Below are 23,943 nucleotides of genomic sequence, written 5' to 3'. Positions count from 1 at the left end.
CTAAAAATTCCGCGACGCAATACCCAGTTATATTCTATGCTAATGTTCCTTGGAGACATAGGAGAATTTAGTTTTTTTACTAGAAAATGCATAAAGAGAAAATATTTGCATAAATTCATAAACAATATGTATTTTGTTACAAAGCTGGAATTCAATTGGATGTTTTAGTATTTCTTGCTATAAGTATTTTATATATATATATACATATATACATGTATAATAAAAAATTATATAATAAAATATAAATATAAATTGACACTCAATAATGTACAATTTATTTTCGTTATAATAAATACCGCATTTTTAATTTCTAAAGTGTGAGTAAAGAGTTGTAAACAATATTTCAAAATGTATAATATTTTATATAAAAATCTTATATAAAAATGTAAAATCTTGTATAACTGAAAAAGAAAAGTTAAAAAGTATTTGGCAAATTTATCCATCATATTAATTTTTTAAGTGTAACATAATCAATGCCAAAAAATTTGCACTTTTATCTCGATTGATTATAATATATAACTAAACTATATAAAAAGTTTATAAGATGAAACTAAAATACATATAGTATGTAAATAATTAATTAAAATATTATTAGAAAATAATAGTTTAGGTTTTCATAAATTATAATAATATATGTGTATAATTAATATTTAAATGTCAAGAAAATATTAAAAAGACTAATAAGAAAAAGATGTTTCATTGTCAAGATAAAAAAAAAACTTAAAGAAATAAGAATTTTGCACTATTCCCGTAAGAGAGAACAATTAAAGACTTATATTTTTTTTAATTAAGAATTATGCAATTAAATATTTCATCTTTCTACATGTAAAATTTTCTCTTAAATTTTCTCTTAAAAAATTTTTGTCTAGTATTTTATTTATTTATTATTATCCAATAATTTTATAATAATTGTATTGAAAATATTACATACATAAACATAAATGTGTATACATTCAAGATAATATTTCACTCAAGATTTATCGTACAAATAATAATAATGTTGATTTCTCGTTAATCAATTTTGACATAGTTTGCGTTGTCCTCTCTTTATCGTGTTAATTTAATATTTGCTCAAGTCACATGTAATCAACCCGACATATTGGAAATTGCCGAAAAATTATTATCGATATCAGAATTAGTCATTAGTTTGTTGCGCTATCGTCGACGATGTGTCATTTGCGTCAATGTTCAATCACGTGCACGTTAATGCAAATTTGTTCGCTCATTAGTCTAAAGGAGAAGAAAGCGAGCATCAATTATACGATCGATGATCACAAACAATCGCTGCGAAAATATTTACGCTATCGCTCGTTAATTGTTGCTAATTACCGTCATTCAAAATTAAATAATATCGTTTGATGTTAGTTATGAAAAATCAGCCATTTTTGAAAGCGAATAACTCATTCGTGACAATATTTGTGAACCATGATATTTATTTGTTTGTATTATCTCATTTTTCTCAATTTGTCAAGAAGAACGATTATTAAAAAATTATTTCTATTGTTATTAATTATATATATATATATATATATATATATATATATATATATATATATATATAATGTATGAAAGGAGATAAATATGTAAAGTTCTTGATCAATCTAATATTATTACTATAAATAATTATTATAATTTATGTTACAATAACACAAATATTTATATCTTTGCTTTTTTCTTAATTACGCGCGGAAACATTATCCATTTTAATATTCACGGAAAATGTCGCTTAGAGATACAAAAAGATTGTCGTGATTCAATCCATCTAATAAGATCTGTTCGTTTTTTTAACAATTAAAACATAATATAATTTTGCTACTGTAATATAAGATGTTCTAAACGAGATGTTTTCGCATATTTTAGTAAAATTGAATGAAATTTTAAACAAAAGTTTTTAGACAAAAGTATTTAAAGAATAATTTTCAAACAATAATGTTGTAACAATAATATTAACAAAAGTCTTCAAGCCAAAGCTTGGCACATATCTTTAAACAAAAATTTGAGTTTTTAACTTACATCAATAAAGAAAGAATTTCAAATAGAAGCTTTTAGACAAAAATATTCAAAAAATAATTTTCAGGCAATTAGTTTTAACAAAAGTTTTCAAACAAAAATCTTAACAAAAGTTCTTATTTTTGAAATGACATTTAATAAATTTAATTGTTTAATATCGTGTTCATCTATTTATATATAAATCGTATTAGAATTATTTTTATAATTCTTATTATCATATTCATATGTATTTTTTAGCGGCCCACAATTTTACAATAAATATATAAAAATACGCTTTATGATAACATAAATCATATACATAAGATTGAATTTTGATAATATCAAGATAAGAATGTTTACAAACAAATATAACTCTTTATCTTCTCCAATTTAATATATTGCTTTTTACACGAAAGATTATTATAAAACTTAAAAATTTTATTCTTACTGTTTTCGTAAAACAATGTAGAATTTTTTGAATGCCCTGTACATAACATATCTTTGTATGTACAATGTAGACAGTGTATTTAATATTTAAAAGCAGGTGAAAGAGAGAGAAGAGTCCGCTGAGAAGAGTTAATCGTATGTATATTGTATTTTTAGCAATACTGAGTTAGTGTAAATTAGTGTCATCTAATCTGCGTCTCTCCTGACGAATTCGATGATTAAGCGGTATAACAAGATAAAGGAGGTTCGATACAACAAGACAAGAGGAGGTGGTGCACGTGGTGCACGTGGTGCACGCGGTGCACGCGGTGCACGCGCGCGCCACGTGTCCTATCGTGGGTAGTTCAGGTTTCACGTTCGACGGTCGTGACAGTCATGACCTACAGTCCCGCGCCTACGTCCCACTCGAAAGGATGTGACGTAGCGTGTAATTGGCTCTAATTGGTTTACCAATTGCCGCGGCCAATTGGCCGATGGAAAGCCGGTCTATTAGACAGATGAGCATCGGGACTGTTTGCGCAAACAATGGATCGAGCGCGGACGAAAGTGAAGCGAAGTTTGCTTCTTGCAAAAGTAGAGACCTTTGTTCTGTATCTACGGGGGAGGGGGGGGGGACTCTAAAAGTATCCAGCGAATCTCCCAGATAGATCTGGATAGATCTGGATAGATCGATACAAATGTAAATTTTATTGCAACTTTGTCTTACATTAAATTATATAATTATAACAAAAAGATTGTGATCTTTTATGAGTGTTATGAGCTGGTAATCGGTTGCAAAATAAGAAAAGAATATAATATAAGTAGAGAATATCAAGAATATTTTATTCAAAAACATACTTTACATAATGATGTCATAAAAATAATATATATTACAACTTGAAAGTAAAATTTTTAACAGACATGTAATTACAATAGCATGACAAACCGTTTAAATTATTGATAACTTTATATAAATATATTTTTTATAAATACATTAAAACAATTATAATTATATTTTGAAACAGTCAGTTGCATAGCATGACCATCATACTAAATTATCTGAGCTGAAATAAACAAGATTGTAAAAGATTGCAAACCCTTTTTAACTAATTTGCAATCAATCATAATTAAGAATGATGACATGTGCATGATCGCTTTATTTAATAGATAATGTTACTTTTGAGAAATATTTTCTTTTTTTCGTAGAAATTGTTTATTGACAAAAGAGTTTTTTTGATTTTCAGATTCAATCAAATAATAATTTTCAAATAATAATTCTATTGAACGATAAACATGTGAAGTCAGAATAAGCTTTTTAATAAATAACTTATTACAATCAAATAAAATTTTAGTATACTATTTATACAAATTTATGAAAATTTGCTATGTTACCCTTAACATGGTATATGTAGATAGTAAAAATGTTCGGAGGATATAATAATGTAACTTTCATACATTTCTTACATATATGTTGGAAATATATTTTATATATATTATAAAATACTGTACTAAAAATAGCCACATGTTCAAGTGTCTTATTATTTGAAGAATGTTTACATTTAGTATAGACAAAATATATAGTTTCTTTTAAAAAACATTTATACATTTTGCAATATAATTACAACATATTTTTTTTTAAATACTTGTCTTCTCATCGATGGTTTTAACTTATTATTTTGTTTACAAATAAAATATAAATAAATACAAAAATATTAAGGTGTCAAGTAAAGTATCAAGATATTGTAATCGAAAAATATTAAATATTTTATATTAAATGTTAAAATATATTGGAGTATAAGATAATTTTTAAATTATTAAATATAACTTTGTAATTGTTTTTTGTAGAGATTTAAAAACTTTGGCAATTAATGTATTTAAAGATATGAAGTAAAAAGTAAGATATTTCGTAAAAAATTGGAAGCTTGCTTTGTTCCATTTCTCTACAAATTCGATAATGGTACCCCATGTATCATATTTAAGACTTCACTGAATCTTGAAAGATTTTCAAAGAAAGTTTTGTCGCTGTCTCGAATAGATTTTAAGAAAATAACTTGTAAATATATGGTCTACTTTATATATTTTTATCAGGTATTTATTATATACAACTGTTCCTCTATTTATATGACCACTTTATATTATAATTTTTTTCAAGATAGTATAATATTTCGGATTTGAATTACTCGTGCTTGGATATAATAAAACTTTGAATTTAAAAATGCATCCTATATGTATACTGCGAGATGTGTGCAGCGTTAATGCATCGCAATGTCTTCCCGACTACTTTTTCATTTTGCGATTTAGATGAACTCGCAAAAAAGTACATCTTTGATTGTTCTGTATTGTGATATAGACAATTCGTCGCAGGAATGTCCATGTTTTCGAATTATGTCGGCGAATTTAAGTTACAAAGAGAAAAAAATTCTTGGAAAAAAAATAAAATTATGTTACATTAATTATATAGATAATAATGAACATTTTTATGTAGTTTTAAATTGTTTTTACTTTAAAAAAATAATATATTTAAATAATATATTTAAAATTTAATTAGCGAAATAGTCAACGTGAGAAATTGAAAACATACACAATTTTTTTATTATCTAGGGGAGAGAGAGAGAGAGAGAGAGAGAGAGAGAGAGAGAGAGAGAGAAATTTTGCATAAAATTATTGCGAAACACTTATCTCTTACTATCCTTCGGATAAAATTGTTTGTATTGACACGTGTAAAATTTATCGTATGAAATAGTTTATATCGCACTGTGTAATTTGCAAAATTGGCGAGTTTGCGGTTTCTCAACCGCACGCGCCGACGATGACGAGTTGCAAAAGCGTTGCAGGAATTATTCGCGAAACCTTTAATGCGCCGCCATCAATAACTTCTACTTTGCCTACCGTTTAATTATGAAGAATGAAACGCTCGTTCGAACGATCACGCTGTTACGTCACTGGAAAACGTGATTTTGCTTCTATTCCTTGTCGATAGTTCTAAGGATCTATCCAACGAGGAAATAAGAAGGATCAGCTGACTCTGATTTTTATTACAAAATTTCTTTAGAAAAAGATGGTCGCTTAGTAATGTGCATAAAGGAAATATACAATTCTTAAAAGAATTATTTTTTATTAATAAGAAAGAATACCACAAGAATAAATATTTATAGGTTTTTTTATTAGTAGCAATAGTATATTAGTAATATTACATTCACGACAAATCGTTTGTAGCATAATCTTTAACGATAATCAACACAAAATATAATATAATATTTAACATTCAATTTAATTTGTTTTATTAACTTGATTGTATGTATGCTAAAATTATTTTCGATTAAACGTATAATAGAATCGAGTAAAGAACGTTACAAAAAAAAAATCGAAAAAAACATTCTAATTTCGTAGAAACAAGAACAACTTGTAATTATCTGATAAACATTTATTTATAAAATCAATCGTGTACATTTTATTTATAGTATCAGGTATATAAGATTAATTATATGGAAAGCTTATCACATTTTATTTATCTAACATAGCGATAAGTGTGATTAAGATAATAAACAGGAATTAATTAACAATGTCATCAAAACATCGCGTTTCTTAGGAATGTTGACACTTTATCTGCCTACACGAATTTAATTCTCTTAGATTCATTAATGTTATCTGAAGTTTCAGCTCGCCGATCATCTATGTATTATTATTTTTTTATTACAAACAATTACAAGTTTCCGCACTACCATGTTCTTTAAGTAATTAACTTATTTTTTTTATAATTATATTATAATATTTTATAATTATTTCTTGCATACACACATTATATTCTTGTATTATCCATATATCCTTGAATTACTTTACAGACGACGAAGAAAACAATTAAATTTATCCTTATTGTTTTCGATTTTATTTTATTGTTGGACATCACGCATTCAAACACATGTCATATTGATTATTAAAATATTGAAGATTATATTATGTTATAAATTATATTAAATTATGTTAAGTATTAATTATGTATCAAATAGCCTTTTAATCATTTGTTATTATTATATAATTATTGTTTATAATTTACAATTTGCATTTATGGTTTATATTTTATTGGTTTATATTTTGTTTTACTTTGTAATTAAAATAATATTAGTATATTTTGTGATTTTAACACACAACTAGCCAAACATGCAAATTAATTCGAATAAATTATAATAATTTTACTTTTGCAATTGTAATTGGCATTGATTTATTTACAGCGATTGATATTGATCGACAAGAAGGAAACTTACTTTAACACAGTAAACTTATTTACTTTAATACAGTAAACTTGTTTATGAATCTAGTTATGAATTTGTAATGCTAGTTTTTTCAGCGTATTATAATTTCAAATAAGTCCGTTTTTAATCAACAATAACTGGGAATAACAATGTTATCTACTAACAATACGGCAAAGAAATGTTATGCAGTGACCAAATCAATTACAAGCTATTACATGTATGAATTTTTTGGTTTATATTTTTGAAAAAATCGCGAATATAAATGAAATGTGCCCCTCCCTGTTCAATTTTTAAAATACTAGAACTTTTTCTTATGTTCTTCGCGAATGTTTAGTAATCTCGGAAACATCCTGTGTGTTGCAACAGTAATCTGCGCATATATTTATTAAATCCTTTTTAATTCTTGAAAAACTCTTTTAGGACAGAAAACTCTGTTTAAAAAAAAAAAAATGAAGGAAAATTTTATTTATTGCGTGACAAGAGATCGAGTTTCAGTTTATTTCGAGTTTTGAATGCAGCGATTTTCGAATTTGTATGATTTGTACGTCTTAAAATTTTTGAGATTCTCTCCAGTGAAGAACTCATTACCCGATATTAAATTGAATCGCATGCAGCCGAAAATAATGCCACTTTCGTCCTCATGCATTCGGATATAAACTTCGTGTTCTGCCAGGCCACAATTCGAAAATAATCGCAACATTTAGGGTGGCAACGCATGGCTTTCAGCAACGCATGCATGTCGTTGTGACGCATGAATCTTCTTCTCTTTCTCTATCTTCCTCTCCCCCCCCTCTCTCTCTCTCTCTCTCTCTCTCTCAAGCCCACATAATTCGATTTGATCTTTTGAAGAAAATTGTTATATCAAATAACTCAAAACAAAACACACTTTGATTCAAAATTAAGAAATAGTTAATTTTGTTGCTTCTTGATTTATTTTTTAAAAGTTTTGCTTGACATTTTGTAAACAATATCGCTATTGAAAAACGACCCTGACATTAGAAGCATCTAGCCCAAATAAAAAAGGCCTGGGCTAATTATGATTAGGCAATACGATAATGATTTAACAGTCAATTTTATCTTTAATTGAACATTTATTCTACATTTCAACGATGCAAGGTTAAAACATAAATGTTATTGATGAGTTACACCTGTTGTTGTGCGCAAAAATAATTTCCTTCGGTTCCTAGATGGGGTATAAAACTATCAGCAGCTGGTGAATACCACGTGAGACATCAGTCAAAAAAATTTGTAACCGATTGCATCACATTAATATAAATTATTACACTCAATGTAACTCCGGGAATGCGATTCAGATAGATGATTAAATTATGTGCTGTGCGAAGGTATTACACAGAATAAATTGTGTAACGAAAAAACTATGTAAGATATGTCAAAACATTAATTAATACATGCGAGAGAATCACAACAGCGCAATCTAAATTCAATGAAATTATTAGTTTGTGTGCTCTGCAAAACGCTCTGGAAAAATGAATCGTAATAATTTAGGCATTTTATAAAAAAAAAATCTCAAGATAAGAAAAACGTTGATTAGTCAAATAAATTAATTATTTGATCAATACATTTCAGATTGAGAAGTGATTATACGTTATATCGAATGTAGAGGCGCTGACTTTCCGAGTTACAGGAATATAATGTTTACTCAATATTTTATACAGTATGTTTGCACGCATATATTTTCTAAAATACAATAAGAAGTAATATTAAAACACTTAAAATATATTACTATATTTATATATTGTATTTTAGAAAATACATGCGTATATTCTTTATAAGCATTATTTATAATTAAATTATATTTGAAGGAAAAGAGCATTTACATTTCCAATTCCTTTTTTTTTTCTTTTATAAACAAAGGTAGTTTAGTTCATATGATTATCGATATGTTATATCATAAAGCATTTATGATATAACGTCATATAAGAATGCGATCGGATTTGAAGAAAGTCTATCGATCATTCGATTGTTTTTATTTCCCTCCTCAAGACAGAGGGGGAGGAAAAGAAAAAGGGAAAGAAAGAAGGGGCGCGAAGCGGGGGGAGAGCGGGAGAGAGAGAGAGAGAGAGAGAGAGAGAGAGAGAGAGAGAGAGAGAGAGAAGGTAACGAAGCAGCCTACAATCTATAAATAGACTTTCCCCGCTACTTTATCTAATGTACGTCGATAGATTCAGTTGATGGGCCTTGAACGCAGATCATACGTTCTATAATAATCTTCGACAAACAAAATCGAAAAGGAAGGAGAAGATAATTGCTTCGGCAAAATCGTACAAAGAATCGATAACTCGTGCTGATTGAATCAAGCGAGTATATAATTGCCGAAAAAGTTGTTTCCGTGATTTGAAATCTATTGTCAAAGAAACGATTATCGCGATTAATTAGTTAAGTACGCGCGGCAAAATGAAATACATGATATTACATGATATTACAATCTGTGAGAAAGTTTTTTCCCTTAATTCTTAACGGTAATTACATTACGACAATACTCCGAAAGAAGTTTAGTTGACAGAAAATGGATTTTTGCTTTAGAAAGTACGTTTTGAAATATTATGATGCCAATTATGAAAGATAAACTTGTTACATCGTTATCTAGGATTGATAGTTTCAATATATCAGAATTTATAAATATCGAAAGAAAAATTGCAAGTTGTCTGTTCTTCCCGTACCTAGGTTAGTTATGCATTATATTGTTTCATAATCATAATCATAATTTAATTGAGCTAATTAAATGATGACTCGCAGGTCGCGTCATTTAAATTTGAATAAGATTTAATCGTGCCGTTTCTCTTTTGTTGTTTCAGATCCATATTCGTTGTCACATCTCGGTGAGTCTCCCACTGCATGCGCAACAAAATTTTATCTTTGACATTAAAACCTTTATTATTGATTTAATTTAATTCAGCTTCTTTTATTTTACATATTATTTTATCTAATATTCTTTATTAACAAGTGTAAATAATTAAATATCTATGCTAAGAATTAGTATAAATATTTTGGCTTCTCCTGCCACTTCTCACCATATCATTGCAACTCATTGTATACTCCTAAACACTTATTTTATTTCATGTATCTCATTTTTATTATATTTTATCTCATGTTATAATAATTTTTTTCAAGAACGAAACAACAAATAACAAGAATAACGAAAGATCAGCTTTGCAATATTTAAGAAGATGAGAATTAAAACTCGATCTTATTATCTTTATCGTTGAAACATGGAAAATAGTGACGTATATGCACAATTCTCACGATTTCTAATTAACGTAATCTAGCTTTGTCTTATATTAAAATACATAGATTGAGAGAAAGAACATATTGAAATTCAAAATAAAAACCGAAGCGTTTTTGAAGAATATTTCAAATAAAAATTTCAAATTTAGCATAATTTCACATAATGCACGCAACAACTTTTTTTACAAATGCACACATTATGAAGCATTAATATTCACTTTCTTCAAGTGAAACTATACAATCTTTATTTTGATCTATATTTTAAATGTAAATTCCTGACTTTTATATTTTATATTTTAACATGCTTATATACAAAATGAATTGAAAGAAGAATTTTTTTTTTTATAAAAGAAAAGAATAAAAGAAAACGCATGATTTTATTTTATTTTAAAAAATATTACATTTAAATATTTCATTGTATTAGTATTTTTATAAATATTATAAAATATACGATAAAAAAATTTTTGTGTGCACCATATTTTTTCTTTACACCTGAAAACTTTTATTTTAAACAATTTTTTCAAAAACATTTGCTTTTAATCTATTTATAAATGTTGGGAAAATTTTTAAAAAATTTTTCACCTTCTATATGAATCTACGTAATTTATTTTTTCAAAGGAATTTATGTTAATTGTGTCAAATTCAATTGTAAACTGACTGACTGACTGACTGATGATGATTTATGCGATCGCGCGAAAAATGCAATTATGCAAATCGCCTGTCACTTATCTATTGAAACTCAATGAAATTTGTTGAATTAGCAATTTAATCTTGTGTAAGAGCGAGTCTTTGTGAGACGGAAAATTCCAATGATAAATTAATCGGCTTATTAATCGTCGTTCTACTGCAAAACAAGATCGTCTTTTTTTCTGTATAGGCGCGTATCCGACGAAAATAGACCGATTATAAAGAATCGAGAGTATTCTCAAAGTGTTCTCAAATAATTAATGAGGAGAGAAAGCAGGCCATAAATCCAATTGAATATCCGAACATTCCATATCATCTTCCCTAGTGGTTCTCAATCGATAATCGAAAAATTGATGTTTTTTTTTTTACCTTCATGTCATTCATCTGTCACAAAATTAATTATAATTAATGCTGGACAATATGATTTTATTCACACAACGAAACCTCTTTTAATATATTACTAATTTTTGTACGTTTTAACTTAAAATACATGATAATTATCGGCATAATAAATATCGAAATTCATTAACTAGAAAGATGAGAATGCGAAAATTCGATGCTTGGAATCGAGAACATTTTCGGGATCGATCAGCGTCTCGATCGAATTCAGGTCGTAGTGGAGGTCAGACGGCGGCAATTTGCGGTCGGAAAGGTCATGACGCGATTGTTATCGAACTCAAGCAACACGAAAATAAATCGCAAGAGTGCCCAATTGCTTTTGCAACGAAATATGTACTTGGTTCTAATTGCTCGTATTTGTGCCACTTTCAAAATATTGAATATTCTTTAATTTCTTCGCGAATACCTACCGCATTTCATTTCACCGCCGAAAAATTTACTAGCGAATTAACCACCTGCATAAAATTTATATAGAATATTTCGCTCATTTATACGGATTGTACATACAGATTTGTACATACGATCATAAAGAGATGAATGATGTTAACCTGGACATTTTTCTATTTGTTTGTGTTTTTCATTTTTACACGGGAATAATCGGAACCACGAATCACGTGATTTGCTTCGTGAGACAGATGTCACTACTTTCGATGCAAGCGACAAAAAAAAAAACAAATTAGAGAAGAGGAAGACGCAAATAACGACACATGGGGGACACCTGCGCCTTGACGATACCGCCGGAACTTCAATTGTACTAATCGCAAGAGTCGACATAATAATGGCTGTTTATCCATACGTGCACTCGCATTGACGTAGACAAGCGCAATTACGAGAGCTCGCGCTCATCATCTCGCTGAAATTACGTTCAGATTACAAGCGTATTACGTACGCGCGTTGTATCTACGAGAATTTACATTAACAAATTCGCTCGTCACACGTCAGAATTAATGCAGTATGCGTATCGCAACTATTAGAAATGGTATAAAGTGGCGCGGAAAATTGCGTCACGACATACGAAATCGTTTCATATATTACGTCACGCGCGATCTCGAAAAGTTCCCGGAATCACTTTGTCTTCTGTGAAATAACACAGGATGATTTCCTTTTTGCAAATAATTCCTACGCATTTAATAACTACTAATGATTGCATTCTTGATCTATTTTCGAAAATACTTCTAACTTTGTCGTCACGCTTTCCGCGTAAATGACGTTAATGATCTTGCAAAAATGTCATTACGTTCATGTTGATAATATCAAGAGATTGAAAGAGTTGCCTTTTTTCCTTCTTGGTATAATTGCCTGAACTTATTTCGTATATGTTCAGAAAATCAAGTTTGAATTTTATTGCAGTCAAGATTGAGTCTTAAAATAAAGAACAATATACATGTTCATTTTATTGGGTTTATTTTATTTCTTTATTTAATATTTCAAAATTGTCTTTTTATAGCAAATTTTATTTTTAGGAAAAATTAATTTTTTAAGTCATAATCAATTAGTAATTTTATTAATGAAATAAAATATTATTTGTTTCACTTTTCATAATGTCATTTTAATTTAATATATTTAAAGTTTAGCAATATATCAATCAAGCTAATATTAGATCGATGAATTTTTTTAAAGGTTTCTAAATAATGTCAGGGTCTTTTAAATGTCTTCTTTCAATTCTTTCTTTCTCATCATCGATTGGTATTTATCATACACACAATAATGTACTTCGTGAATTCATTGTTCTGTGTATTGATATTGTTTTCATAACTCCTACAATTCAGTTAAGCACCTAGACGAGCAATTTATATCATTATTAATAGTGAAAAGAGCTCAATGTTTCTCGAAAAATCTGTTCCGGAATCTCCAGGGATCTTCGGGAAATATTATTCTAAGAATATTCAAGAATGATAGAATTTAAGTAAAAATTGTAAACTCGAAACGATTACATGCGTATTTGACTATTCGTTAGATTGTACAAGTGGATAAAATCGATTCAATTCAAGCAAATCGAATCCCAACAGTCTTCTGCTATCGCACAAATACGCACAAATCGATCGACTGACAATATTTGGGTCATACACCTTACCTGTAGCTTAAAATGTGCCGAGATGAATCTGCATCACTGAACTGCGTCATTGAACAGTTGGACGGTTATAAATGTACCGATGGCATTATCAAACTCAAGCTCATTTCCTTGACGTCTGTTATCCTATAAAAAATTAAACAAAGTCCACAAATCGAATCACCAGCTGGTTACAGAGACAGGATGCTGCGGTAGTATATACAAAATGGACTCCTAGGACCACTACTTTTAAACTCGAAACTGGTGAAAGTAACGAAGAGAGAATTTAATCATTTTTTTTTTTTTTCTGAAGACATTCATATTTTTGTTACAGTGGTGGAATTTCGCGGTGGGACTATTGTGCCACGCATGAGCTGGCGGATCGGCTTCTCGAGGCCATTTCGAATCAGAAATCTCGTTCGCAAATCTATGCAAATCTCTTCATTGTTAGTTTAATTAATTCTAGCACACTCATTCGTATTTCACTTTTGTGTATTTTCAGAGAGTTGCAATTTTATTAATAGACTCGACATACTCGTTCTTCAACCAGTTTCATTTTTCTTTGAACTTCATTGATGAAATCATGTTAATCAGTCAAGAGAGTGGAGAAAAGTATTTCGACGGAGAATGGCCTGGGAGCCATTCACTTCGTACGGTATCATCGTTTCATCGTACGTTGCGATGTACGGCAATTTATTAATACGACTTAATTACTACTTACGGATTTATCGCTCGGCAAGCGCCTTATCCGTGATAGAGCAGTGCTGCTATTTTTAACGGGATAACGTAACGTCTCGATTATACTGTTATAAATAGGGTTAAGCGGCAACTGGATATAGCATCGAAGGTACGTCTCAGTCGCGCGGATACAATAATAATTTCAACAATGAAACGTTTGAAAAGTAGTGAGACTACACTCATGACATCTCTGTATTAAAGATCCCGACGAAATTAAAATATCCTCTCCCATCTCGTTCATAAAACTCTATTGATGAAGTCAATGACATCATCATGGGTGAGGGGGATTTGCGAAAGATGATAAACGGCAATGTGGATGACGCCAACGACATTTTCCCGATTCTCTTGACGAGTATCTCATGCGTCATCATCGTCGATCCTGACAACGCGAGGCATGGAATCACGGAAAAAAACGGTCATTTGCGCGACTAAGTTGCGTAAGCTGAGTCCTCGGTTCGAGTCACGTCGTGGCGATTTACGTTACCGCAACGTTAGTCAAAAACCGGCCTAGAACGATTGTTGCTTCGCGATATCACCGCAATTCAATATCAGCTCAAGTAATATTCGACCGAGCAAAAGTCCGAAGATATACATATATTCGATCACGACATAATCAATCTAATCGATTCAATCTAATAACTCGAAGAGATATGTATATCCGATTTTTAGTCTAATGTCTGTTGTTTGAACATTAGTTATTTTTGAAAGCCTCGCGGATATAAGAGATTTGAGATTGAAGCAGCAAATATTTAGCTATTATAGCAAATTTTATCAATTATTATGTGTGAATAATAAACATATTTGTTTTTATTTGTCGAAATGGTTTTATCACAAATCTGCAAAATATCTTGCTTCAATAACAAATTAATTCTCTTTCTATATATTCTCCAATCGGGCTAATTCTCATTGAGTTAACTCGTGAGATTTAGCTTATAAGATTTAGCTCATTTTGATAACAGTTTTGTCATAACATTTACTACAGATAGAGTTTTGCTTTAACAGCAACTTAATACGTTTCCATAAACTTATTCAGCAAAATTTTTCTATTTAATTAATAAAATGAATCTTACTAAAATATCAAATAATTGGGTATCAGTAAAATTTGTTTATATTCATATCAAATATATAGACAACAATTTTGCTGCAATAGCAATTATTTTTCTCCTTAAATAAAATATTGATATAAGCTTTGACTTATTTCTTTATTACATTAATCGACAATAATGTATATATAGATGTGATTAATTATTCAATAGAATTAGTTGATGAAAATTAATAATTGATTATTAAGAATGTCTATGCATTGAGAAGAAATGATAAATTTTTTTGTAAAATATATGAGAGTGTACAATTGATATAAAACAAATTTACAAATATCTCACGATTCCTTAAGCTCCTTTAGCGTCCTTGTACATTCTTCACAAATAACGTCTTGAATTTCAGAAGAACTTTATGAATATAAGATTTGTTAAATACTATATTTATATAACTATATTTAAAATTGGTAGTTAGTGTATCCGTATATGTTGGCTGGTGACTATTAGCACCCTGACGATGACATTAGCATAAAATTGACGCATCGATGTACGGCGAATAGGTTTCTTCGTCTTTATCATGACATGATTCAAGCGACTGTGTCCTACATAGAGAAATGGCAAAGTGAACGGCCAATAGAGAAACCACTGCGAATCTCACAAAGCATTCCGTTTTCTCTCCTCCCCTCTTTTTCTCCACTTTGTCTCTTTGTACTCTTTTTTTATAAGGCTAAGAAAAAAATTTAACAAATCAGTCAAATCACAGATTTATTGAATAAGACTACAATTAAAAATTGTAGAGAGAATTTAAGTGAATTATGATATTATATATTATATATATATATATATATATATATATATATATATATATATATAATTTACTTAAATTCGCTCCACAATTTTTTAATCGTAATCTTATTCGACAAATGTGATTTGTGATTTGACTGATTAGTTCTCATTGAATAATTAATCACACATATACATTATTATCGATTAACTTTATATAGAAATAAGTCAAGGTTTATACCAATATATTATTGCAAGGAGAAAAATAATAGCTATCGCAGCAAAATTATTGCTGCTTCTATATATTTAATATAAAAATAAACAAATTTTACTAATAACCAATTATTTGATATTTTAATAAGATTTATTTTATTAATCGAATAGAAAAATTTTGCTGAATAAGTTTATTTATGGAAACGTATTAATTTACTGTTTATATATTCATGTGTTTGTATATGTATATGTATTTGATAAAGTATGTATTTGATAAAGTATCTTAGAAAATTCGAAGTCTCCAAATTACTCTAATTTGTAGCATCGCATTCGCTTTCCTGATATGCAAATACCTGGATGTTAGATCTGAACAAATCTTAAAGCTTTAATATGCATATATGTAAGTGCGAATATGTAAGAACTTTAAATAATCTCTTAAAAATTTGAATAGTTCTAAAAGATAAGAAACGTATGACTTTGACCAAGGATAGTCAGTTTTATTAGTACCATATGCTTTAATTATTTAATGTTGTCCTTGCGCGCTACAGGAAGGCTCTTGCATTATTAAAGTACAACATGTGTCGATATGAATCGTTATGTAACGTATGATTATGTTTGATATCTTTACCATTTCTCAAGAGCTAAATATTATTAGTCTTGCGATTTTTCTTAAACTAGTAAATTAATAAAATATTGAGCTAATAGTGAAATTACACAAAAAAATGTAAGCGAAATTATTGTTAAAATATAATAAGTGTACACAAAGTATGTATGTATGTAATATAGGCACACGTACACAGCATACATGTTAATGAAAGAGAGAGAAAATATAACGTAAACATGAGAGAAAATATAACATTTGATTTATTTTTTATTAAAAAATAAGTTTTTAAATATTATTTAATTTTATCATTTTATTGTCTACATTATCTATATCCACTATTCCTAAAGTAAATTCTAATGTGTGATATTCTAATGTGTGATTGTAGATTATTTTTACAACGCTTATATTTTATTTTGCTAAAATTAATTTGAATTATCTTGAATATCTCCAAAATATCATCTCTTTATAAAGACATCGTGTGGACATCGTTTTCTGAAATACTCCAATGATATTATTTGTTAAGTGTCGATCATTTGACAATTGTTGTGACGATGTTATCTGTTAAAATTGACAGTTTCAAGATCAACTCTTTGCAACGAGAGAGACTGTTTGAATTTCCTGAAATGTTGTGACTATTATATCTGGCGAGGTCAAAAAAATAAAACTCGGGATCTGCCAACGGCATCAGCTGACGGCAATCTGTGAACTGTTTTGCGACAAACTGGACAGGTTCCAAACTGTTTGCGGACGAGACGCAGAGTGTTCCGCGATGACGATCGGAATATTACGCCGATTCGCCGAACATATGTGCTCTCGTCATATATATAAGCTATAAAAAAAAATCGCTACGCAGCAGACAATTCATTAAACATTCTGTAATTTTATTTTACTCCAAAGAAAGATAGTTATAGAACACTTTACGAGACAAAAATATTACATATTGTCTCTTTCGAGAAACAGTAAGCCTTTTTATTCCCTGAAAATCTCTTGTTTTCTTCCGCTGTATCCAAAATAAATCATATCTTCTTCATTTCCAAAGGAGCGTTTTCATTTTGTTGCATAAATAAAGGAGATATCGTGTTTACGAACATAGCTTCTACGAATTAGTCGCGTGACAAACTGTTTTTCATTCTGTCTCGAAGTTGTCCAATGAAAATCGACAAGAAAATAACTGTAGGATTCGTTTGAGAAGAGTTAGAGAAACGTATGAGATATAGTATGAGATTTCACGAGAAGCGGGAGATATTTTACGCCGCAGCGGCATAAGATCTCCCTTTTCACGCAATCCCTTTTACCCCAAGTCGAACTCGAAGATGGCGTTGAACTTGAAAGGACGACAGGTTCTTCTTTCGCGGTCGGAGAAGCCAGGGAAAAATGTGACTCGGCCTTCGCTCGGTCGAACGATCGGTTCGCTTCTCGTCTTATCTTCGCCAATCTTGTTTCATCTATCCAGATTCTATCTAAAAGAATTCCAACGCAACATTTTACAACTTATACTTCCTTCCTCTATCAAATTAGAACTAGATTGATTTAAAATTTTCTAGATTTTTAAGTAGTCGAGAAATTTTCAAATTGAATCTCGATGTATTGGACATTTAAATAATTCAATTTGTATTCATTCACACGATATTGGGTAATGTCTTGTGCCAAATTCACAAAGTGCAGCAAAGTCGCGCACACATTCTGACATAAAATATCTCGTAAACTATTCGAAAACTATTTAATTGTATTTTAACTTTTGTGCATAAAATAATGAGATAAATCGATTGAGAAAGTATATAGTTTATTTTTTTAAAAAATATATACTTGTAGTTTTTTCAATCTTTTTTCAAAATGATAAGTTTTTATAGATGTAATGTACTCTTTCAAAATATATATTATAGTAGTATTGTATTAATATCCTCAAATATTTGAGGATATTAATTTTTCTTGCATGCTTTAATTCTCACAAATATTGAATATTTTTTTTGTTGTTCCGAACAAAATAAAAAACCAAGATAAAATCTTGTTGCAGATCCACCCACCGGTAGTGTTTACATGATAGGTGGAGTGCTGATCGCTATGGTTCTGGTGGGCGTTTTGATCGTCCTGCTCGCCGTAACGATCAGGTAAGTATCTCTTTATCATATGGTACCTTCCATCATTGATGTTAATATCAACAATTTCATAATAAGCCTCATCTATCTATTAATGGTAAAAAAAATCCGTCTTTAAGCCTTTCTAACGCGGATTCTGTATAAATTCTATATGTTCTATAATTTCTACATGTTCTATAATTCTATATTATTGATTGTTCTGTCCACATTACTTTATCTTATTTTTATAACTGGTTTAAAAAATGTTTCATTATTTAAAAAATAACAATTAATATAGAATGAGAACATGAATCAATTCTAACAAATCTTTAGATACTTTAGAAAAATATCAATTTTCTTATTGCAAAGAAAATATTGGAGAAATTAGTTTACCAATTAGTAATAATTTAGAAATGTTTAAAATGTTTATACTGAAATTTAAAACCTATTTTTGTAATTTTTGTGTTACATTAATTTATTTAACAACAGATGTAATTGTGACATTTTTATCAAGATAAAATACTATTATAAAATACTATTATAAAAATTATGTCACACATGATGATGGTTTTTTACGAAATTAGTTTTTATTTTATAAAAATAGAAAATAAGTATACAATGCAACCTTATTAATAACTGTATTTTTTATCAGTCTGACGAATAGCTTTTAATCCATTATAAGTTAGATAATTGTTGATATTAATTAAGAAATTTATATTAGCGTAATAGTACAATCTGATGAATACTATTAACTATAGTGCTAAAATGCACTGGGGAAAAAACAAATGGAAGAAAAACAGCGGTGAAAAAATTTTGCATAATGAATACACGATAATTATAGCTAACTAGATTTTATCTTTTTTATCGAAATATGCGCTAAAAATTATTAAGTAAGGTCGGCTTTTGAATTTCTCTCTCTCTCTCTCTCTCTCTCTCTCTCTCTCTCTCTCTCAATTAATAGTAACGGTTAAATATAAAGAATATGATCCTTTGTATCCTTTTCCTGATACCGATTGGTTTCTCTTACTGCGATTGCTTTGTGAATGACTGTCATCGCGAAAATCGTTTTGATAGTTATATGTATTGTGTATATCAGTGGTTGTATATATATATATATATATATATATATATATATATATATATATATAAAACATTATTATATTACTCATATTAGTAACACAGAAGTGAAATAAAAAGAAAAACATAAATAATGTAGGTTAAAAGCTACTGAGAGTTAGTATGATAAGTGAGTATTAAGTGCGCAATTCTTCAAATAATATCAACAAATTTTAATGAATAATTACAATTTGCAGCATTGACAAAAAATTTATCAAATATTTCGACTTACATTTGGACTATCTTCAGCGATTGAATGTGACAATTAATAATTAAATAAAAGAGAGTAGGAAAATTCGGAATCCGAGAGCGTCCGTTTATTCATCTATTCAGGCGTGTGGCTGTCAGGACGCGTGGCTGAAAACAGCACGCGTACGCGTCTGGCGAACGCCGAACGGAAATAGAGATAAAGGCAACGCTCGTATGGTTTCCTTATGGTATGCATTTTCCTTTCGGATGTTCTTCCCAGAACGTCGTCGTCATCACGAGACATCGTCGAGATACTGTCTGTACTCATTCGTTGATACAGAGTAATGTTGCCGGCCTCTTGCGAGATGAAGCTTTCCTCTAAAAGAATTTTCAGTCTTTTAATCGTATATTACATAAAATATATATATATATATATATATATATATATATGATGCGATAATTTCAAATAAACTGACACAATTTTTATTTGTGGAAATGTAATATTATAAAATTAAAAAGAGCCGCGAAAAAACTGGCTCGTCTAAATTTTAATTAAAAAAAAAAAAAAAGAATTCTTAAGATTATAAGATTAATAAGATTATAAGATGCAGCATACATATTTTAATATGTGTATTTTTATTTTCTCGATTAAATTGTGAACCGATAAATTTGACAAAACTTGAAGAATATTTAAATAACCAGACAAATTTCTTTTTATTTTATTCAATTTTTGCGCTTAATCGCACTTCTTGGACAATTGCCTGAAACCTGAGACGTTTCTATTCTCGCCGACGCTAAAAATGAGCACGTGTTTTAACGACAGCTTTCACACATGAAAAATATTCTTTTCTTATTTGAAAATAAAGTTCAACATGAAAGTTATACTTGTCATTGGAAAAATAAATTGCGCGACTAGATAAATAACGCGAGAATATAACATATAATATTAAAATAGCTATTACATTTATATCACACATATACATTATTATTTGGATTAAACAATATTCTAACACTATACGTTGTATCGCCATTTCTTATTATTGCAACTTTGATAGACTCTGATAAAATTTTAATAAAATTGATGTCAACGTCAATAGTTCGATTTTCGTGATCAACTGATTAATGAAGAAATCATATAATATAACCTATAATTGTTAATCACTTGTAAATATAATTTTTCGATAAAACGGCAAGAAGCGGCAAATATAATTTTTCCAAGAAAGATGAAGATTTTGTAATCGTCTTGCCAGCGAGGTTCAATATTTCTCTGTGTCCATTCATTATTTTCCGTTAAATCCAGCAATCGCTGAATGATTCATCCGTCTTATTGTATGTACGACAAACTTCGATAATCAATTAATAATAAATTCTCATATCTACATCTTAGATAGTCGGTGAAAAACCGTCTTGAATAATTTCTCTAAGAATCGGAATTCCTTATCTGTATTGCTACATAGATATATTGCTACATACGAGAATAGATTTCAAATTGTGTGTGTGTGTGTTTTTATAGTTATATATCTATATATTCTCACTATGCAGTTGTTTTTCATATTTCGCAGCACGTAAAATTATAAATAGAATTTTATCTTAAATCTTGATGCGAATTACTCTAAAGATTTTATAATTTATTTTTCATTTTATCTTATTCCGTTCCGTTTCATTATATCAATTTTTGCGCCCGAGATTCAACATATACTACATCATTTTTTTCCGTCTAAGGCTATAACTTAGCCCGTGGAATTTCGACAGTAAAGATAACGATATATGAGCATGTAGGATTTAGATGAGGAGCTTGCTGTTATTGTTAGGTCAGTGTAAATGTTACGTATGTAATGTAGACGAGTTCTAGGTAGGTATGTTGTGTAAAGTAATAAAGGCGTTCTCACAACTGTCATTACGTAATCGCAGACACGGCGGTCTCTAAATTATTATTTCCTATCGTGATCTGATAAATATCGCTTTATTTATAAGAAAAATTACCCCTCTCTTCCCTTCTCTTGTAATCGATCTGTCTCTTATTGAGTTCCTCGAATTAAACTCGATTTAAATTTGATGCAATTTGATTTCATCTTATCTGAGTTATTTTAATATAATATTCTTATTGCTTCTTATTGCGATCGGTTATAAATTTTATTTTATTTTGATTCTTTTATTTTATTTTGTCTGAATTTTATTCAATATGAGTGAAGTGTATTCTAACTGAAATTAATTTAACATGATTTAATTTAACTGTGTGTCTTAAATATTTAAGATAAAAATTCGATGCAGTATTATTTTACTTACATAAAATAATAAATTTATAGTAATCAAATATAAATGACATTAATCGGCGAACAGGCTCTTAGTGTAGAATAATTTTTCTTTGAATTAATATATAAATTCAAAGCATGATCGCGAACCACGTGTCGTTAATATATGAACTTATAATATATTATATATATATATATATTTTAATATATATATATATTATATATATATATATATATATTAAAATATATAATTTTTTGACAAAATTTGTTAAAATTTCACTTAATCTATCAACTTGATTGAATTTTTTTCATCTTATTTCTTTCAAGAATAAAGCGATCGGTTTTGTATATGAAAATATTTAATAAATAAAATTCTATTCGTAATCCATAGATTAATAATTGCTGATTAAAGATCGTATCGATATATCATCGAACTTTGTGATATAAAATTATAAAACTAAATATATCGAGTTGAACATCTACGTTACACGTGACTGTCGCGAAAAACGAAAAGAAAAACGGTCTTTAGTCAAATTCGTGAATTTCTCTTTCTAAGAACGCAGAACAATTATATTCTAAATGTTTTGTTAATCATCGCGATACATCGCGGTAACGTGCATACACCAGATACAAAGAGAAATACCGTGTAAAGAAAAAAGGAACGTGAGAGGCCATGGTCGCCACTGCCGTCGGCTGCATCGTGTCGCGTCGCGTCGGTTATACGTAGCGATTACATGACATAAGGACGTAAGTCCGCCTGTCGGCCTTCCGGCACGACAAAACTATGACGACGTGCGCAAATTGCGTCGGCGAGGTGAGAGAGCGGACAGGCGTCGTGTACCGTTTGAATTTCGCCGAAGCGGCGATTGGCTGTCGTGCGCGACGCGCACCAATCGTCGTCACGCTTAGTCCGTGACGTCACGAAGCGGCGTATAAGAGATGATCAGGCATCGTTCTCCGATTCAGATACGCGCTGGTTTGCGAGCGATGAACAGGCGGACGTAGTCGCGGAGTTGCATCGGCTGCGGCCTTTCGGCAGTGAGAAACGACGCCGTGCGGCGCCGTTCCCTTAAATTCGCGTCCACGTGCGTGTATAGGAGAAATAAAGAGAGAGAGAGAGAGAGAGAGAGAGAGCGAGAGCTAGAAAAGGAAGACCTTCCGAATGATCGAATGCCAAGGATTCACGAAGCTAGTCAGCGCGAGCATCGCGCAAGTGTAAACGGTGATATATCCTTGCCGCAAGCGAAGCGGAAAGTCGACAAAGAGTGCATTAGTAAAGCCATTTGGCAGAGCGAAACAGAAATAGGAAATAGTGCGTGCGATAGAGATGAAGTATAACTTGGAAAGAAGGCCAAAGTGTTCCTAAAACTGACAGGGACAGGACAGAGAGAGAGAGAGAGAGAGAGAGATGCGAAATGTGTTAGTAAGAAAGAGAAAGAGATTTTAAAGACGTCCGCATTTATCTCGAGAGAGATAATAAAAAGATTATAAAGCGTTGGTCTATTCCGAACTACTAATATTCAATCGGGTAACGCTAGAAGAAGAATGAATATCGAAAAGAATCGGAGAAATCGTTTCTCAACGTGAAGGAAGACGGCTGATTTCATGACGGCACGATAGCTCCGCGTGTAACGTAAACGTGTGAGAGAGAAAGAGACACAGACTGAAAGAGAGAAGAGCACATTCATCTTTTTTTCTCATCTTTTTAGAATTCCCGAGTCGCTCGAGGGAAATCCGGAGCGTCTTGATAGTCGGAATCCTTGACAGAAGTCGAAAATAGAACGTACGTCGCTGCATTCCGTGGAACCGTATCGATTTGCGTAACTTGGAGCAACCGGAATTTCAGGGCTCCAAGATATCCGAGCGAAGTTGAAAAGTTTTTTCGATTT

General features: G+C 29.9%; 1 protein-coding gene and 2 long non-coding RNA genes across 9 annotated transcripts in view; 1 reads left to right on the top strand and 2 right to left on the bottom strand.

Annotated features, from left to right (window-relative positions):
- LOC105425564 (uncharacterized) overlaps window positions 1-23,943 on the top strand; it is a 74,102-nt gene that overhangs the window by 43,025 nt on the left and 7,134 nt on the right. For 5 of the 7 annotated variants that reach the window (XM_089079376.1, XM_089079375.1, XM_089079377.1 and 2 more), the window contains 2 exons: window positions 9,482-9,505; window positions 18,437-18,530. In XM_089079376.1, the coding sequence (XP_088935502.1) occupies window positions 9,482-9,505; window positions 18,437-18,530 (118 nt within the window). The remainder of the gene's footprint in view (window positions 1-9,481; window positions 9,506-18,436; window positions 18,531-23,943) is intronic. The other 2 variants (XM_089079378.1, XM_089079381.1) reach the window with 1 other exon arrangement.
- LOC105425563 (uncharacterized) lies at window positions 12,518-14,138 on the bottom strand. Its single transcript, XR_967663.2, has 2 exons — window positions 13,769-14,138; window positions 12,518-13,194 (listed from the first exon to the last, which is right to left on the bottom strand). It is a non-coding gene; the product is annotated as an uncharacterized LOC105425563 (long non-coding RNA).
- On the bottom strand, window positions 17,283-22,830 carry LOC148935901 (uncharacterized). Its single transcript, XR_016139815.1, has 3 exons — window positions 22,698-22,830; window positions 19,846-20,180; window positions 17,283-17,882 (listed from the first exon to the last, which is right to left on the bottom strand). It is a non-coding gene; the product is annotated as an uncharacterized LOC148935901 (long non-coding RNA).

Source organism: Pogonomyrmex barbatus, unplaced genomic scaffold (genome assembly GCF_055798465.1).
Source record: "Pogonomyrmex barbatus isolate J1 unplaced genomic scaffold, ASM5579846v1 scaffold3, whole genome shotgun sequence".
NCBI lineage: Eukaryota > Metazoa > Arthropoda > Insecta > Hymenoptera > Formicidae > Pogonomyrmex > Pogonomyrmex barbatus.
Note: the sequence above shows the minus strand (reverse complement) of the source record. Positions and strands in the feature narration are given on the sequence as shown.